General features: G+C 35.3%; 1 protein-coding gene across 3 annotated transcripts in view; it reads left to right on the forward strand.

Annotated features, from left to right (window-relative positions):
- Nucleotides 1–17,708, forward strand: part of Ercc6l2 (ERCC excision repair 6 like 2) — a 112,354-nt gene that overhangs the window by 25,396 nt on the left and 69,250 nt on the right. For all 3 annotated transcript variants that reach the window (XR_007105151.1, XM_047526135.1, XM_047526133.1), the window contains exons 5-9: nucleotides 8,309–8,470; nucleotides 9,564–9,771; nucleotides 12,197–12,337; nucleotides 13,320–13,433; nucleotides 14,417–14,536. Coding sequence is in view for 2 of the 3 variants with exons in the window: in XM_047526135.1 (XP_047382091.1) it covers nucleotides 8,309–8,470; nucleotides 9,564–9,771; nucleotides 12,197–12,337; nucleotides 13,320–13,433; nucleotides 14,417–14,536 (745 nt within the window). In the remaining variant the exon portion in view is untranslated. The remainder of the gene's footprint in view (nucleotides 1–8,308; nucleotides 8,471–9,563; nucleotides 9,772–12,196; nucleotides 12,338–13,319; nucleotides 13,434–14,416; nucleotides 14,537–17,708) is intronic.

Here is a 17,708-nt window from a genome sequence, read left to right on the forward strand (position 1 = left end):
TTCTGTAGTATGCTGATTTTAAGTCCTTTGGGTATAGGCCGAGGAGTGGAATAGCTGGGTCAAAGGGTGGTTCCATTCCAAGTTTTCGAAGGAATCTCCACACTGCTTTCCAGAGTGGCTGCGCTAATTTGCAGCCCCACCAGCAATGTATGAGTGTACCTTCTTCTCCACATCCTCGCCAACACCTATTGTTGCTAGTATTCTTGATAATCGCCATTCTAATTGGGGTGAGATGGAATCTTAGGGTAGTTTTGATTTGCATTTCTCTTATTACTAAAGATGTTGAGCATTTTTCATATATCTGTTGATTGCTTATAGATCTTCTTCTGTGAAGTGTCTGTTCATTTCCTTAGCCCATTTGTTGATTGGGTTATTTGTATTCTTGGTGTAGAGTTTTTTGAGTTCTTTATATATTCTGGACATTAGTGCTCTATCTAAAGTATGAGTGGCAAAGATATTCTCCCACTCTGTAGGCTCTCTCTTCGCATTGCTGATAGTTTCCTTTGCTGAGAGAAAGCTATTTAGTTTGAATCTGTCCCAGTTATTGATTCTTGCTTTTATTTCTTGTTCAATGGGAGTCCCATTAAGGAAGTCTGATCCTAAGCCAACAAGTTGAAGATTTGGACCTACTTTTTCTTCTATAAGATGCAGGGTCTCTGGTCAAGGTCCTTGATCCATTTTGAGTTGAGTTTTGTGCAGGGTGAGAGATAGGGGTTTAGTTTCATTCTGTTGCTGAATTTCCAGTTTTCCCAGCACCATTTGTTGAAGAGGCTATCTTTTCTCCATTGCATATTTTTGGCCCCTTTGTCTAGTATGAGAAATTTGTATTTATTTGAGTTTTTGTCCGTGTCCTCTATTCTGCACCATTGATCTACCTGTCTATTTTGGTGCCAATACCATGCTGTTTTTGTTACTATTGCTTTGTAGTATAGTTGAAGGTCTGGTATTGCGATACCCCCTGCTTCACTCTTTCTGCTAAGGATTGCTTTAGCTATTCTGGGTTTTTTATTCTTCCAGATGAATTTCATGATTGCTTGCTCTATTTCTGTGAGATATGTCATTGGAATTTTAATTGGAATTGCATTGAATCTGTATAGCACTTTTGGTAGTATGGCCAATTTGACAATATTAGTTCTGCCTATCCAAGAACATGGGAGATCTTTCCATCTTCTAAGGTTTTCTTTAATTTCTTTCTTTAGTGTTCTGTAGTTCTCATTGTAGAGGTCTTTTACCTCTTTTGTTAGATTGATTCCCAAGTATTTTATTTTTTTCAAAACTATTGTGAATGGGGTAGTTTTCCTAACTTCTCTTTCTGAAGATTCATCACTTATGTATAAAAATGCATTGGATTTATGAGCATTGATCTTATATCCTGCTACTTTACTGAATTCACTTATGAGTTCTATAAGTTTTCTGGTGGAATTTCCTGGTTCCACTAAATATATAATTATGTCATCAGCAAATAGGGATAGTTTGAGTTCTTCTTTTTTCCCATTCATATCCCTTTAATTTCCTTGGTCTGTCTAATTGCTCTGGCTAGAGTTTCGAGGACAATGTTGAATAGAAGTGGTGAAAGAGGGCATCTCTGCCTTGTTCCAGTTTTTAGGGGGAATGCTTTCAGTTTTTCACCATTTAGAATGATATTAGCCATGGGCTTAGCATAGATGGCCTTTACAATGTTAAGGAATGTTCCCACTATCCCTATTTTTTTTAGTGTTTTGAGCATGAAGGGATGCTGTATTTTATCAAATGCTTTTTCTGTATCAATCAAAATAATCATGTGATTTTTGACTTTAAGTCTGTTGATATGGTGAATTACATTTATTGATTTACGAATGTTGAACCAACCTTGCATCCCTGGGATAAGACCCACTTGATCATGGTGCACTATCTTTTTAATATGTTTTTGTATGCGATTTGCTAAAATTTTGTTGAGAATTTTTGCGTCGATGTTCATTAAGGATATTGGTCTGAAATTTTCTTTCCTCGATGTGTCTCTATCTGTTTTAGGTATCAGGATGATATTGGTTTCATAGAATGAGTTTGGGAGGGTTCCTTCCTCTTCTATTTCATGAAATACTTTGAGGAGTTTTGGAACGAGCTCTTCTTTAAAGGTTTTGTAGAACTCAACTGAGAACCCATCTGGTTCCGAACTTTTCTTTGTTGGTAGGCTTTTGATGACTTCTTCTGTTTCATTACTTGAAATTGATCTATCTAAATTGTGTATGTCTTTGTGGTTCAGTTTAGGTAATTCATATATCTCTAGAAACCTGTCGATGTCTTCAAGATTTTCTATTTTGTTGGAGTATAGATTTTCAAAATAGCTTCTAATTATGTTTTGTATTTCAATCGTGGCTGTTGAGATATTTCCTTGTTCATTCCGAATTTTAGTAATTTGGGTTTTCTCTCTCCTTCTCTTTGTTAGTGTGGCTAAGGGTTTATCAATTTTGTTTATTTTTTAAAGAACCAACTCTTTATTTTGTCAATTTTTTCTATTGTGTCTTTTGTTTCAATTTCGTTGGTTTCGGCTCTGATTTTAACTATTTCCTATCTTCTACTACTTTTGGTGTTGCTCTATTCTTCTTTTTCTAGGGCTTTGAGCTGTAGTGTTAGGTCGTTTATTTGTTGATTTTTTTCTTCTTTTATTGAATGCGCTCCATGAAATAAATTTTCCTCTAAGTACTGCTTTCATAGTGTCCCAGAGATTTTGATATGATGTTTCTTTGTTCTCATTTACCTCTAAGAATTTTTTAATTTCCTTCCTGATGTCTTGTGTTATCTATTCCTCATACAGTAGCATATTATTTAATCTCCAGGTGTTGGAGTAGTTTCTGGTTTTTACTCTGTCATTTATTTCTAATTTCAATTCATTATGATCTGATAGTATACAAGGTAGTATCTCTATCTTCTTGTACTTGCTAACATTAGCTTTGTGGCATAGAATATGGTCTATTTTAGAGAAGGATCCATGTGCTGCTGAGAAGAAAGTGTATCCGCTCTTTTTTGGATGGTATATTCTATAAATATCTGTTAAGTCTAAATTATTGATTGTGTTTTTGAGATCTATGGTTTTTTTGTTCAACTTTTGTTTGGAGGATCTGTCCAGTGGTGAGAGAGGTATGTTAAAATCACCTAGTATTTTTGTTTTGCAGTCTATTTGATTTCTGGCATTGAGAAGGATTTGTTTGACATACATGGATGAGCCACTGTTTGGGGCATAGATGTTTATGATTGTTATATCTTGCTGATTTATGCTTCCCTTAAGCAGTATGAAATGCCCTTGTTTATCCCTTCTGACTAACTTTGGCTTGAAATCCACATTATCTGATATGAGGATGGATACTTCAGCTTTTTTGCTGTGTCCATGTGCATGGTATGTTTTTTCCCATGTTTTTACCTTTAGTCTGTGGGAATCTCTTTCTATGAGATGAGTCTCTTGCAGGCAGCAAATTGTTGGATCTTTCTTTTTAATCCAGTCTGCTAGTCTGTGTCTTTTGATTGATGAGTTCAGGCCATTAACATTCAGGGTTATTATTGAGATATGATCTGTATTCCTGATCATTTGGCTCTTTTTTTTTTTTTTTTTTTTTGACATGACTTGGTTTCTCCTTTATTTGGCTGTTCCTTTAGGGTAGTTCCTCCCTTTGCTGATTTACATCGTTGTTTTTCATCTCTTCCTTATGGAATATTTTGCTGAGAATGTTCTGTAATGCTGGCATTCTTTTTGTAAATTCTTTTAGCTTTTGTTTATCATGGAAGGATTTTATTTCTTTGTCAAATCTGAAGGTATGTTTTGCTGGGTATAAGATTCTTGGTTGGCATCCGTTTTCTTTGAAAAATGTTGTTCCAGGCCCTTCTAGCTTTAGGGTCTGGATTGAAAAATCTGCTGATAACCGTATTGGTTTCCCCCTGAATGTAATTTGATTCTTTTCTCTTGCAGCCTTTAAAATTCTGTCTTTATTTTGTATGTTAGATATTTTCATTATAATGTGCCTTGGTGTGGGTCTATTGTAATTTTGTGTATTTGGAGTCCTATAAGCCTCTTGTACTTGCTTTTCCATTTCATTCTTCAGATTTGGGAAATTTTCTGATATTATTTCATTGAATAGATTGTTCATTCCTTTGGTTTGTTTCTCTACGCCTTCCTCATTCCCAATCATTCTTAAATTTGGCCCTTTCATGATATCCCATAATTCTTGTAGATTCTGTTCATGATTTCTTACCATCTTCTCTGTTTGGTCACCTTTGTTTTCAAGATTAAATATTTTGTCCTCAATATCTGAGGTTCTGTCTTCCAGGTATTCTATCCTATTGGTTATGCTTTCTGTGGAGTTTTTAATTTGGTTTATTGTCTCCTTCATTTCAAGGATTTCTGTTTGTTTTTTTTTTTTCAATATCTCTAACTCTTTATTGAAATGATCTTTTGCTTCCTTATTTGCTCTTTTAACTGTTGATTGGTGTGATCATTCAATGCCTGCATTTGCTCTTTCATCTCTTCGTTTGCTTCTCTGATTGTTTTAATTATGTGTATTCTGAACGCTCTTTCTGACATTTCTTCTGCCATGCTATCATTGGATTTTATTGCTATACCGTCTAGGTTTGTTTGGGACATTTTCTTCCCTTGTTTTCTCATATTGTTCAGGTATCTACCCCTCTAGTAGTGAAACTCTGGGATATTGCAGATTTTCTGTATTGACTAATATTGTCTCTGTAGATTTCCAATAACTCACCTCTTAGCCTTCAGTAGCCTGAAGTCGTGGAGGAACTTGATAATGCGGTGATCCACTAGGAAGTTGCCCCTCTAGGGGTGGTGGCTTTCAGGTGGGGTATATTCCCTGTCAGTGGGCAGAGGTGCCTCCACTTGTTGATTGATGGTTGGCCAGAGGGGAACTAGACTGCAGACTGGGGCACGTCTGATCTGGGCCTGTGTCTCTGGTTCTACTGCCCTGGTATGAAAGCTTCGCCCAGCAGGGAAAACTCACCCGGTGGGGAAGTTCCTCTGGGCAGCTCTCCTCTGAGCAGTTCCCTTCGGTCCAGAACTGCCACCTGGACTGGGAAACCCTCCCGTGTGATGTTCCCAGGGGTCTTGATCTACTGCCTCAGCTGGGGAGCCCATCCCTGTGAGGGACTCCCTTTCTGAGCAGCCCTCCTCTGCCACGTTCCCTGGGGACTGGAGCTACTTGCCTGGGCCTCGGACCCTCACTCTGCGTCGAAGCCTCTCGCTGTGTGGCCCTCCTCTGCAATGCTCCTGGTTGACTGAGTTCTGGGCTCCAGCAGGGGAGTCTCACTGGGCCACTCTACTCCATGAAGTTCCCTGCGTTTCAGGACTACTGCCCCATCCAGGGAGCCTGACCAGTGGGAGAGACTCACCCGGTGGCTCTGAGTTGGTCCCAAGTCTCTCAATACCTCCTCTTCTTGACTCCTGGGTCTTGTCAAAGGTCCTCTAGCCTCCTGTAGGTGTCTCAGGAAGGGAGTTGCCCTTCCGATGATGATGGCCACGCCCTCAGGAGTAATTCAAAATGCCTGCACCAGCCTATAAAGAAACCTCTGGTCAGCTCCGCGATGCAGGCGGGCTAGCTGGTCTGCTGGCTTGCTCCATGATGGCGACAGACCTCAGCGTGGTGGTCAGGTGGGCTCCCTCAGTGATGGCGTCTGTGCTTGGCCTGTTGGTTGGGCGGGTCTCTTTTTGTTATTCTTAATCTATTTTTTTACTTTATTTTAATCTGTATCAAAGTTATATGCACATATGATTTAAAGACCAAATATAATAAAAGACTTACAGGAAGAACTGCAGGTCATTCCTTAACTCACCTGTACCTTCAGCTCTTCCTGATTGTCTTGTTCTTTACATCCATTTTTATACTATAACTTTAAATTTTTCTTCAGTTTTCAATATTTTCTGTTGATTTGTCTTAAAGAAGATGAAGACTGCTGTGTTTCGCCTTTCCCTTCTTCACTTTGGGGTAACAGGTTGGTCCGTCTGTTCAGTGGAGTGGGAATTGATGTCTAGGAGCTTCAGCTAGGTTTTGAACAGACTGCTGAGCATTTCCTCACTTCAGCTTCCAGAGGCATCTGGTGCCACCAAGTCCTGGCCTTTTAAGACCTAAATCTATAAATCAGACTGCTTCTTGGCTTTCTCCACGCTGGCATAGTGTACTACCTTCTCTGCTTTTGTAAGTCATCTTGTCCATCTTCTTTCCAACTTCTAGAGTTTTGTTTTCTCCTCTTTCTCTTTGTTCTTGAAGGTTTTTACCTTTTTTCAGCTTTGAATTAAGAAAATTATGAAACCTGTAGAAAAATTGAAACAATTATATGTGAACCTTTATAGACTCACCCCTTAGATTCAGCAGTTCTGTTTATATATTCGTTGTCTGTGTACACTAGTGGTATTGAAGCATTTCAGTAAGTTGGATGTAGCATGAGAACTTTATCCGTAAATAGTTTAGCATTGGTCTCACACATAAGAAAATTAATAAGTTAAAATTTACTTAGTTATCCTCAAAATATCTTTATTATCTAATATTTGTAAAGCAGGATTCAATAATCTTGAATGAATCAAGTTACTCAGTCTTTTTAGTCTCTCCTAATGTAGAGCAATCCCCCAACTTATTTTTTTTCATGATGTGACCTTTTGTGGGGGCCAAGCTAATTGTTCTTAGGATGTCTCACATACTAGGTTTGTCTGATTGCTTTCTCAAGAAATTGCTTTCCTCTACCATCTGATTACTTGAGTAAACTGATTCTAGCCTCAGTCTTAATTAGACTCATGTTTTTGGCAGTGATGCTGTAGACTTCACATCACTGCACTTCAGGCTGTTCCACGGTTAATGATGCCAAGCTTGATCCACAGGCTAAGGAGATGGTCACCAGATCCCTCCACTGTAAGCTGTATCTCCTCTTATAATGAGAGAATAATTTGTGAGGTGATATTTTACTACCATTTAAGTATTCTGTCTCTCAGCCCCTTTGCTTAGAAGTATTAGCATGTTCAAATTATTCTTGCCCAAATTATTTATTTTATTGGGTTTTACATGTTTTTCTAATTTCTTCTGTACTTATTAATAGTATTTTCCTGTAAAGAAAAGCATCTCTTATTAATTAGAAATTAACTACAGTTTTGACCTTGAAAAAGCAAAGTGAGTGCTTGCTTCTTTTGCATGACCACTTTTCAGAGTAAGAAGTTAACATAATAGTTGTCTACCATACAGTTTCTCTCCGCTCATCCCTTTCCCTCTCAAGTAGACATTTGGCAAAATGTCTTTTGCCCATCTTTTAATTGGTTTGCTTTATGTTGTATGAGTTGTAATAGTTCTTTATGTATTCCATATTCAAGTCCTTTATCTGACTATGATTTGCTAATATTTTCTCCTGTTCTGTAGCATGCCTTGGTGTTTTCTTAATGCTGTCTGAAAGAGCACAAGTTTTTAACTTTAATGAAGTCCAGCTTATCCTGTTTTTAAAAAAATTTTCGTGGTGTCATGTCTGAAAATTTTGTTCCTAACCCTGAACCATGTAGATTTTTTTCTGTCTTGTAAGTTTTATAATTTTACTTCATATTTCACTCTATCATCTATTTTGAGTTAATTTTGAACATGATGTGAAGTAAGGGTCTAAATTTTTTTCATAGAACTCCTAACTCTTACTTATTCAGGGCTTTCTACTCTCTTATAGCTATTATTCTTGATGCTCCAATATTCCAGTTAGGATGGCTCCTGATCCTTTGGATACGTCCTCATTTGTCTTTGATTACATCTGGGCTTTCTAGCTCTCAAACATTTCACCTGCTAAGTGCCTAAAATCAACCATTCTCCATTTTCCACATGACTGTTTCTTTTTAGTAGATGGACCACAATGGGTGCGCATCGCTACTGGGGTTACCAATGATACCAACCCTTTTTAGTAAGCAGAGTAAGGTATTACAGTGTTTAGAAAACCATGAGTTTATATTGTTGTCTTTTCATGCACATTTAATGTTGCAAATTTTTCTTTTATTTTGTATCCTTGTCTCCAGTTTGCTACTTTTAGAAAAAATTCTTTATTGTCATTTAGTGATGTTTAAATTCTTCTTTTCATTCCACTCTTATTAAACATAATCTTTGTACCCTTTTGTGTTCTTCATACATATTTTGTTCTTGTAAGCTGTTCAAACCTGTGACAATTTAACTAGGTAAGAATCCAGTGAAATTATCAAAGAATAAGTTTTGAGGGGGACTAGAAAAGTTGGTAGCAAAAACTCTTCTCTAAAAATTCTTTAGACTAAGAAAAAGAGGTTTTCTTAGTCTTTCCTGCTTTTATTTTTACTTTATAGTTTGGAGTGGTCAGCCATCATTGTAGATGAAGCTCATAGAATCAGGAATCCAAAGGCAAGAGTAACAGAAGCTATGAAAGCTCTAAAGTGTAACGTTCGCATCGGCCTCACTGGAACCATTCTTCAGAACAACATGAAGGAACTGTGGTGTGTTATGGACTGGTAAGTGAAAACACTATTAAAAAAAAAAAATTATCGAATGCTTCTTTCTTTTAGTGCTATCTTGTTAGCTAATTGTTGGTTTCAGAAAACAAAAATCAAAAAAATCAGTCATTCAGCTGTTCGCAGAAATATTTGATCCTAAGGACTTAAAATCAGCATACTACAGTAAAGCAGCCACATCAGTGTTCATAGCTGCTCACTGCATGATAGCTAGATTGTGGAACCAACCTAGATGCCCTTCAGTTGATGAATGGATAAAGAAATTGTGGTGCCTATACACAATGTAATGTTATTCAGCCATAAAGAAGAATAAAATTATGGCATTTGCTGGTAAATGGATGGAGTTGGAGAATATAATGCTAAGTGAAATAAGCCAATCCCAAAAAACCAAAGGCTAATGTTTTCTCTGATAAGTGGATGATGATACATAACAAGGGGGAAGGGACAAGGGAAGAATAGATTGTGTAGAGGGAAATAGGGCGGGAGTTGGTGGGGGAAGGAAAGATAGTGGACTGAGACACATTATTACCCTATGTACATGTGTGATTAACACGAATGGTGTGAATCTATATTGTGTACAACCATAGAAATGAAAAGTTGTACCCAATTTGTGTACAGTGAATCAAAATGCAGTCTGTAAAAATAAAAATTAAAAAGGGAAAATAAATAAATACAAATGTGAATTTAGTTAATAAATTCACATAAATATGAACCGTGTGCTTAAAAAAAAACTATGTACCTACATGCATGATTTTTATTATTTTTCTACCTTATAATAAATTAATATATCTAAATTTTTAAAAAGTAAATATTTGATCCTAAACGTATTATATAGAGAATTCTATGTAAACCTATCTTTATATATTAGTCCTGCCCCGTAAGTAAATATACATACTAACTTAACCAATTCCATCATTATCTTTTTATAAACTGAAACTGTTATCAAAAAAAGAACATTTTTTTCTTGACTTTTGTTTTTGCTGCCTGATAAACAAGTGGATGAAGATATTTCTTAGATGCAAAAAGAGATGCACGTTTTTATTTTTAGATAACTAAATAAAATGTTCATGTTTTTCTCATTGTTTTAATAAAGGGCTGTGCCAGGACTTTTAGGTAGCAGGTCCCACTTCAAAAAGCAGTTTTCTGACCCGGTAGAACACGGTCAGAGACACACAGCAACCAAAAGAGAACTAGCTACTGGCCGAAAGGCCATGCGAAGGCTTGCAAAAAAGATGTCTGACTGGTTTCTCAGGCGGACCAAGACTCTTATCAAGGATCAATTGCCTAAGAAGGAAGACCGGGTGAGAACTGCATTTGTACATATTATTAAATTCTTGGTTTTTTTTTTTTTTTCCTGAAAATTGTCCTTTCTGAGAAGAAGTGTGTCTTCTATGGGATTTTGTGAATATGATTTTGTGTCTTTTATTCTTTGTGGAAAAAAATTTTTACATGTGAAATTTCAGAAAACATTAATTGAGCTCAGTTGTTTTCCTTACTCATTTACTAATCTGTCGTTAACAGGTTTGTGGTTAGTATATGTGTTATCATCTTTCTTTTGCTATGACATACATGAGATAAATCAGCTTGAAAGGAGGAAATATTTATTGTGGCTCATGGTTTCAGAGGTTTCAGGCCATGGTTGCTTAGCCCTGTTGCTTTGGGCTGGTGGCAAGAACATCGTGGCATGAGAATGTGGGGAAACAAAGCTGCTCATGTCATGTCAGCCAGGAAGGAAAAAGCAAGGAAGAAACTGGGGTTCCGATATTTGTTTCAAGGGCACGCCCCTAGTGATCTAACTTCCCTTTCACTAGGCCCCACCTCCAAGGTTCCAGTCGTGTCACAGACTGGGAACCAAGCCTGTAGCATATGGGCCTTTGAGAGATATTTATGATCCAAACCATAAAATTATTTAAATTCATTTCTTATCAAGGCTCTTGACACAATTCTTAAAGGAAGTAAGACGAGGCTCTCTCCCTAATGTATTTTCTATTCCCTCTTTGTCCTCTCTGTACTATCTAGTGTCTACCACACCATGTATTGGCACCTTAATTCTAGTTACATTACCAAGGTGGTGAAGAGCTTTATTTCTAGGTTTGTTTTATGTGGAATGATATTGACAATTATATTACCTAATTTTTTGAATTCGTGGGAAAATTACATTATTAAATTTTTTAAGTTGACTTTAAGAGAAATTTTTAAAAATATAGTAATCTTGTAGTTTCTAGTCTTGTGGTTCTTCTAGCTCAGGCAATGGAATGAAGTTCTATAAATTACCATGAATGAAACCTAGTTAGTATTCTCCCAAATAAGGGTAATCCTATGAAATGCCCTCTAATCTTTGGTTATCCTAGTGAGTATTACTTTAAAAAGATAGACTTCAAAAGAAAATATGATATTGATATGCAAGATGGGGAAATTGATACAATATGTCTTTGATATTTATCTAAAGCAAAAATTATTATTGTATGTAGATACTTGATGAACCCCCTCACTTTTAAAAAATTTTTATGCAATTATATATTATTTAGTTACCCATCTACTAAGAACAACAAAATCATAAATATATGAGGAGAGAATTGTGCATAGAAGTTTCAGACTAGGGCTCTGAAATCAAATGCTACAGCTTGAATTGGCTTCCCCACTTAAATGTGTTGTGCTGAGGTTCTCAAATGTGGATTTTTTTCTTTTGTTAAATGAAAATGATGATAAGCCAACTTCTCGTGGTTGCTCTGAAAGATATGATACGGAAGAGATGTGTAGTAAATACTGCTGTGTTTAATGACAATCCAGAATACCCTCCATACTTCAATCACTGACCGCGTCTTCTGTATTCTTTTTGTTCTCATATATACTTTTATCATCAATATTAGGTCAAGATGTGCTCAATATTCTATATGCAAATTTATCAAAAATCTAGCATTGTGTCCTATGTTTGCCCAATGTCATGTCATTTTTTGCAACAATATTCTATTGCAGTGATATACACATAAATATTCATAAACAGCTTTTCCTTTTTGCTCACATTCCTCAAAGTCCTATTATGGTATGTTTAGTTTTATGAATCTAGTAACATATAGCTCCATCTAGAAGAATTTTACCAATTTCTGGTGGTACCAGAAATATGAGGCAAATGATATCCCTCATAAACTGGTGACATTGTTTTGTCATATTTTCTTCTTTTCTTGAATTTGGGCACAAAATAGCAACTTATATTTCCTTTTATGTACATTTTCTTGATTCTTGTCTTCACTAATCTTAGAAATTTATATTATAATATTGAATACAAATAACTATATTTTCAGTTTCCAGTAATAGGAAGTTTTAAATTTTTTTCTAAGGTTTCCAACTATTTAGTAGTCATTTATTATTCATACTGTTTTTTTGAATTCTTCTTTTATTTCCTTATCAAGTTTTTTTGTTTGACCTAAATATTAATTTATTTGCATGATGGATTAAAGACCCACAGTATATTTAAAAATACATAAGGAAATAATGTAACTTGTTTTTCATATTGTTTTCCTTTTAATTGTAAACAAGAAGTCCTGTGAGGTTTATTTGAAAATTAAATCATGATTTGGTAGCAAAGAATTTAAGAATTGGGAGAAATTGTCACAATGAGGGAAACTAGAGGAAAAATCAGCAATTTTAACTAATATAATTTATAAATTCTAATATATATTGTATTTATTATTATTGCTATAAAATACTTATATTTTATCTCGGCAGATGGTTTATTGCTCTCTGACAGATTTCCAGAAAGCTGTCTATCAAACAGTGTTAGAAACAGAAGATGTGACTCTGATACTTCAATCTTCTAAGCCTTGTACCTGTGGCAGTGGCCGAAAAAGGAGAAATTGTTGTTATAAGGCAAGCATTTCAGTACATCTTTACCATCTTGCTTTACCATCTTGTAATTTGTTCTAGTGCCAAAGTAAATAGTGGTTTTTAACCACTTAAAAACTCAGATAGTTTTTAAACTTTGGATAGAAGCAATAAGTTTTAAAGAGAAAAGTTTTCAAAAATTATTTATAATATCAAATAGTAATCATGTATAAAATACAATATTCAAACATTTTCACAAATTAATTTTAGAAGCTCCAATTTGGCATGCTCTTTGAGCTTTTACTAGAAAGTAGCCTACTTTCATCTTGAAATTTCATTTAAGGTATAAATTATATAAGTTTAAGAATGAATTTCTCATTACCCACTAGGGTAAAATGATTTATTCCTAATGACAGTCTTAAATACTATTCTGATGTTAGACATAGTGTCAGTTTAATAGAAACTATCAATGTTTTCTTAGAAACAAATTTTATTTGTACTTTTGTACCTGCCATCTGAATTTCCTGTTGTTTCTTTGCCTATTTTATGTCACATTTCCATGTACATACAAGGATCCTAAGCAAATATTTAAGTAGACTGATATTTATTTCATCTTATTTACTTTATTATTTTAATTACTTCCCCTTTTTACATAACTCAGTTTCCTGGAAGATGTTGAAACATATTGGAGAGTAAAGGGGTCTGCACAGTGTGGCCACTCCATCATAGCTCTGTCACTGGGGACCTTTTAATAGCAGCAACATTTCTTTTACTGTGTATCACAAGGATAAACATGCTCTAAAATGAGGATTTTAAAAACATTATTATTATATTATGATTCATCAAAAATGATTTCACATTAGTAATTCATAGATATTCTGTATAATAGTTGACCATCATTTTCTTATAATTCATTGTGCTAAAGTAACTAGATAATAAATATCGAGATATTTTTCTCAATGTAATCAGTTATGCAGCCATGTAAGTCCTTTTCCTGGTTTTCTTTTCTCCATTTTTCTGGTTATAGACCAATTCCCATGGAGAGAGCGTGCAAACCTTGTACCTCAGTTACCTCACAGTCCTGCAGAAGGTCGCCAGCCACGTCGCACTGCTGCAAGCTGCAGGGGCCTCCAGACAACAGGTGGGGTTGGCTTCCAGTTCTTTGTGATGCTATTGGTATAAAAGTGATGTTGCTATTAGTATAAATTGATACTTGATATAAAATTTCTTAGCTAAGTATTCCGAAGATTTTTGTGAAATTTTAAAGAAAACTGAGTTGCTCATTCCAAAATTTAGGTGGCTGGGGATATAGCTCACGGTTAGAGTTCATGCCTAGCATGCATGAGGCTCTGTGTTCTATCCCCAGTGCCAAAACAATTAGAAAAAATGAAATAAAATGTTGATATTAAGAAGCATGTACACTTAAACTTTTAATCAAACTGAGAAAATTTAAACTTAAAAATTTTTTTTATGCTCTAAGAGTGCTCATTTATTCTAATATGCTTTGGCATAATTACTAAGTAAGATATTTGGTCAGTCCATTCCACTAATAAAATATCTAATTATATTTATCTAATCCAGGTAAAAACAGTATAATTAAATACATATTACATATTACATAATTACATATTAAATATTAGGACTATTTCCTAAAGTGGCAAAAATCAGTAATTCCAGAGTTTAGTCTTAAATATAATCATTTACTTTGGTAGTTTCAATTCATATTAGAGTATAACATAAATAAAAAGATCTTTTCAAAAGCATTTTATGTAATGATTTTATATTTTCTTTTCATGTTATAGTTGATGTCATTTAAATGTAATTTCAAAACTGAATTTAATGTTATATTTTGATAGTACACTTTACTCTTGGGGGTGTTTGTTTCCCTGTTTTAGAAATTTGAAAAAGTAATGATAAAGTTAGTAGCCATATTCATCAAAGCATTTATTTTAAGATTAAGATACCACTTTAAGATTTTCTGAATTATCTGATTTAGAGAAGGCAAAATCTTCAAAGTAATGTATTCCTTGTAAATAGAAATATTTTCTCCATAAACAGTTTCAATTTATACAGGTTTAAATGTGTTCAGTTGAAATTTCTTATCTTTCACCCCTCCCTCTCAAGGAAACACTTATCAAAAGGATATGTGATCAGGTATTTTCCAAATTCCCGGAATTTGTGCAGAAAAGCAAAGATTCATCCTTTGAAACTCTTTCTGACCCTAAATACAGCGGGAAAATGAAGGTGAGTTCTCCTCTTTCAGGTTGCACACTGACGGGGATGACTTCCACAGTATGGCAGGGACACCAGCTAACCAGACAGGTTCTCAAACACTCCGAGACGTGGCTGTAGACAACCGGTGTAGTTCTGTTTGCATTTGCCGGGTCCCTAGGAACTGTACATACAGACATGCGCCTACACTGGTTCTTAGTAGCCGTCGTGTCAAATGTACTTCAGACTTTCCTTACTGATGTATTGACTTGTGCCCTCTTAAAATGTATGCTGTTATCACAAACATAATAGCTGGTTCTCAAAAAGGGGAGTCATCTACCAAAAATGTAAGGGCATGTGCTAGACAGGAAGGTGAGGATAGGCATCAGCCTAGAAGTAGAGAATTTTTTGAAGAGCTCATTGTGGGCAAGGCATCTGTGTCTAGACTGAATTTTCTACCCCCTTTTTTCACTCGCTGACCTAAATTGTAAGTTTGCAAGGGAGTGTTCATTATACACAGGGAAACTAACCTGTAGCCATGCTGCAAAAGGTAAGGCTAGGTTCTCTACCCATGGTCCGAGGCTTGGGGACATTGCCTCTGACAGCTGCTTAAAATGCTGGCAGCCTCCAACCTCCTGGCAACAAAACACTTTTGCTTCACCCCTAATGACCACCAAGAACCTTTATTTATGGATTCACAGCTTTTTGCAGAACAATTCCCAACTTTATAATTAAGAAAAAGTTATTTCTTTTGGCAAAAAGAATAAAAAGGAAATAATTCAAAGTAGTCAGTTTTTACTTTTTTCTGAAAATACTTTTAGCAGTTAATTTAGATAAGCTTATCTTGCTTTGGTTGCTTGGGACCTCTGAATTGAGTAAAGTAAAATAGAAAGTGGGAATATGAATAGTCAAGAAGATTGCACTAAAACATCGTATGCTTTTTTAAATAAAAAAGTCTGGATTAGTGAGAATATCGTGTTTCAGTACCACAGCAAATAATTCAAATCTCATAATATTTCTTAACTATATTAAATGTTTGTTATCCATTTTGACTTTTAATTTTTAATTAATTAATTAATTATTTTTGATACTAGAGATTGAACCCAGGGGTACTTAACCACAGAGCCAAATCCCCAGTTCGTTCTATTGACAATGTCTCACTAAGTTGCTCAGGGCCTCAATTGCTGATGTTAGCTTTGAACTTAAGATCCTCTTGCCTCAGCCCTATGAGCCTCTGAAATTACAGATGTGCACCGCTGCACCCAGCTATTTTAAAATTTTTAAATATAAAAAGCTTAATTAGCTTAGAACTAAGCATTTAACAATCCCACAGTTGAAACTAGCACAGTATTTCCAGAAATAATGGCCTCCTTTGAAAACTGCATCACCTGTTTCTATTCATTTATATTTTATTTTTGGTGACTCTTCACTAAAAAATTACCACTCTTGAAATTAAATAGTTTTGTACCTGCTTTTTATATTTTTATATATCCATTAAATGTATTTTTAAAATGTATACTTTTAATGGGAGTTCTATATCTATGAGTTATAGTGTCTAAGATAATTATTGTATTTACATTTTATTTTGATTTTTAAAAGGAAAGAAAAGCAAGCATAAGTTGTTGCCTTTGGATAGGTATCTTCATATGTGAAGGAGGTGGATAACTTGTTTGTTTTGTGAGAGATCACCAGTGAAATAGGCTGAAGATAATAAGCTAGGGATATATATTTTTGGACTATGTGGGTTTACCATAGAATTATTGCCTGTGGTTTAAAGAACTCCAAGTAATTGAGTTGTACATTCTTTTTGAATTCAGGTGGCAAAAGACCCAGGTTCTGCTTGTCTTATCTCAGGTCAGCCTACAGTTGCCAGAACTCTGAACATAACGCCTGCTGTAGCCTTCAGAGCCTCATCGTTACATCGTGACCAGCTCTTTTTCTTGAGTATTAAGATCATTTTGTATTTCAACTACCGTTCAGAGGATAGTCACAAGTTGCACTCATTCACCTGATAAGAATCCTCACTTTTTTCCCTTTGGAAATGCCACAAAGCCACTTAGTAAGAGGGCAGAAAAAAGTGCTGCTTGAATCACACAAGCAGCCTGTCTGGCATAGTTGAGAGAAGTTAGATCCAACATTCCTTTGCTGGGAACCTCTCAAATTTAGGCCTTTTTTTAGTGCAGCCACTCTGGAAAGCAGTATGGAGATTCCTTCGAAAACTTGGAATGGAACCATCCTTTGACCCAGCTATTCCACTCCTCAACCTGTACCCAAAGGACTTAAAATCAGCATACTACAGAGATATAGCCACAACAATGTTCATAGCTGCTCAGTTCACAATATCCAGATTGTGGAACCAACCTAGATGCCCCTCAATTGATGAATGGATAAAGAAACTGTGGTATATATATACAATGGAATATTACTCAGCCATAAAGAATAATAAAATTATGGCATTTGCAGGCAAATGGATGCAGTTGGAGAATATCATGCTAAGTGAGATAAGCCAATCTCAAAAAAACCAAGGATGAATGATCTCGCTGATAAGCGGATGATGACACATAATGGGGGTGGGAAGGGGGCAAGAATGGAGGAAGGAGGGACTCTATAGAAGGATAAGAGGAGTGGGAAGGGTAGGGGGGAGAAAAAAAAACAGAATGAATCAAAAACTATTACTCTAGATAAATGTATGATTACACAAATGGTATGCCTCTACTTCATGTACAGAGAAACAAGATGTATCCCATTTGTTTACAATAAAAATGAATTTTAAAAAATTTAGGCCTTTTTAAAATAGGTAGGTTGTTCTGTTCTGGGGAAGACAACTAAGTGATCAACATTGGGTCTGTATTATTAAGGCTTCAACATGTGTTGACAATATTGTCATTTTTTAAATTTCTGATAAGGGATCTTAATTTAGAGTTACTTATTTAGTGAGTTTGTTTCTTTAAATTAGCTTAACAAAGACCTCCAATCTAAAAGCATTCACTTTTCTTATGACTTGTTTTTGCTTTTACTGTTAACACATTTGAAAATGCCTAAAGTTCATATGTAATGATACCACCCCAAACAATAAGAGTAGAATTCTGTGCACTATATCCTTGGGATTACTATGTTAATGTCTTCAGGGGAATGAAAAGACAAGTCACAGATTAGGAAAAAGTATTTGTAAAACAATAAAGAATTGGTATTTAAAAGATGCAAA

The sequence above is a fragment of the Sciurus carolinensis genome, chromosome 15, assembly GCF_902686445.1.
Source record: "Sciurus carolinensis chromosome 15, mSciCar1.2, whole genome shotgun sequence".
NCBI lineage: Eukaryota > Metazoa > Chordata > Mammalia > Rodentia > Sciuridae > Sciurus > Sciurus carolinensis.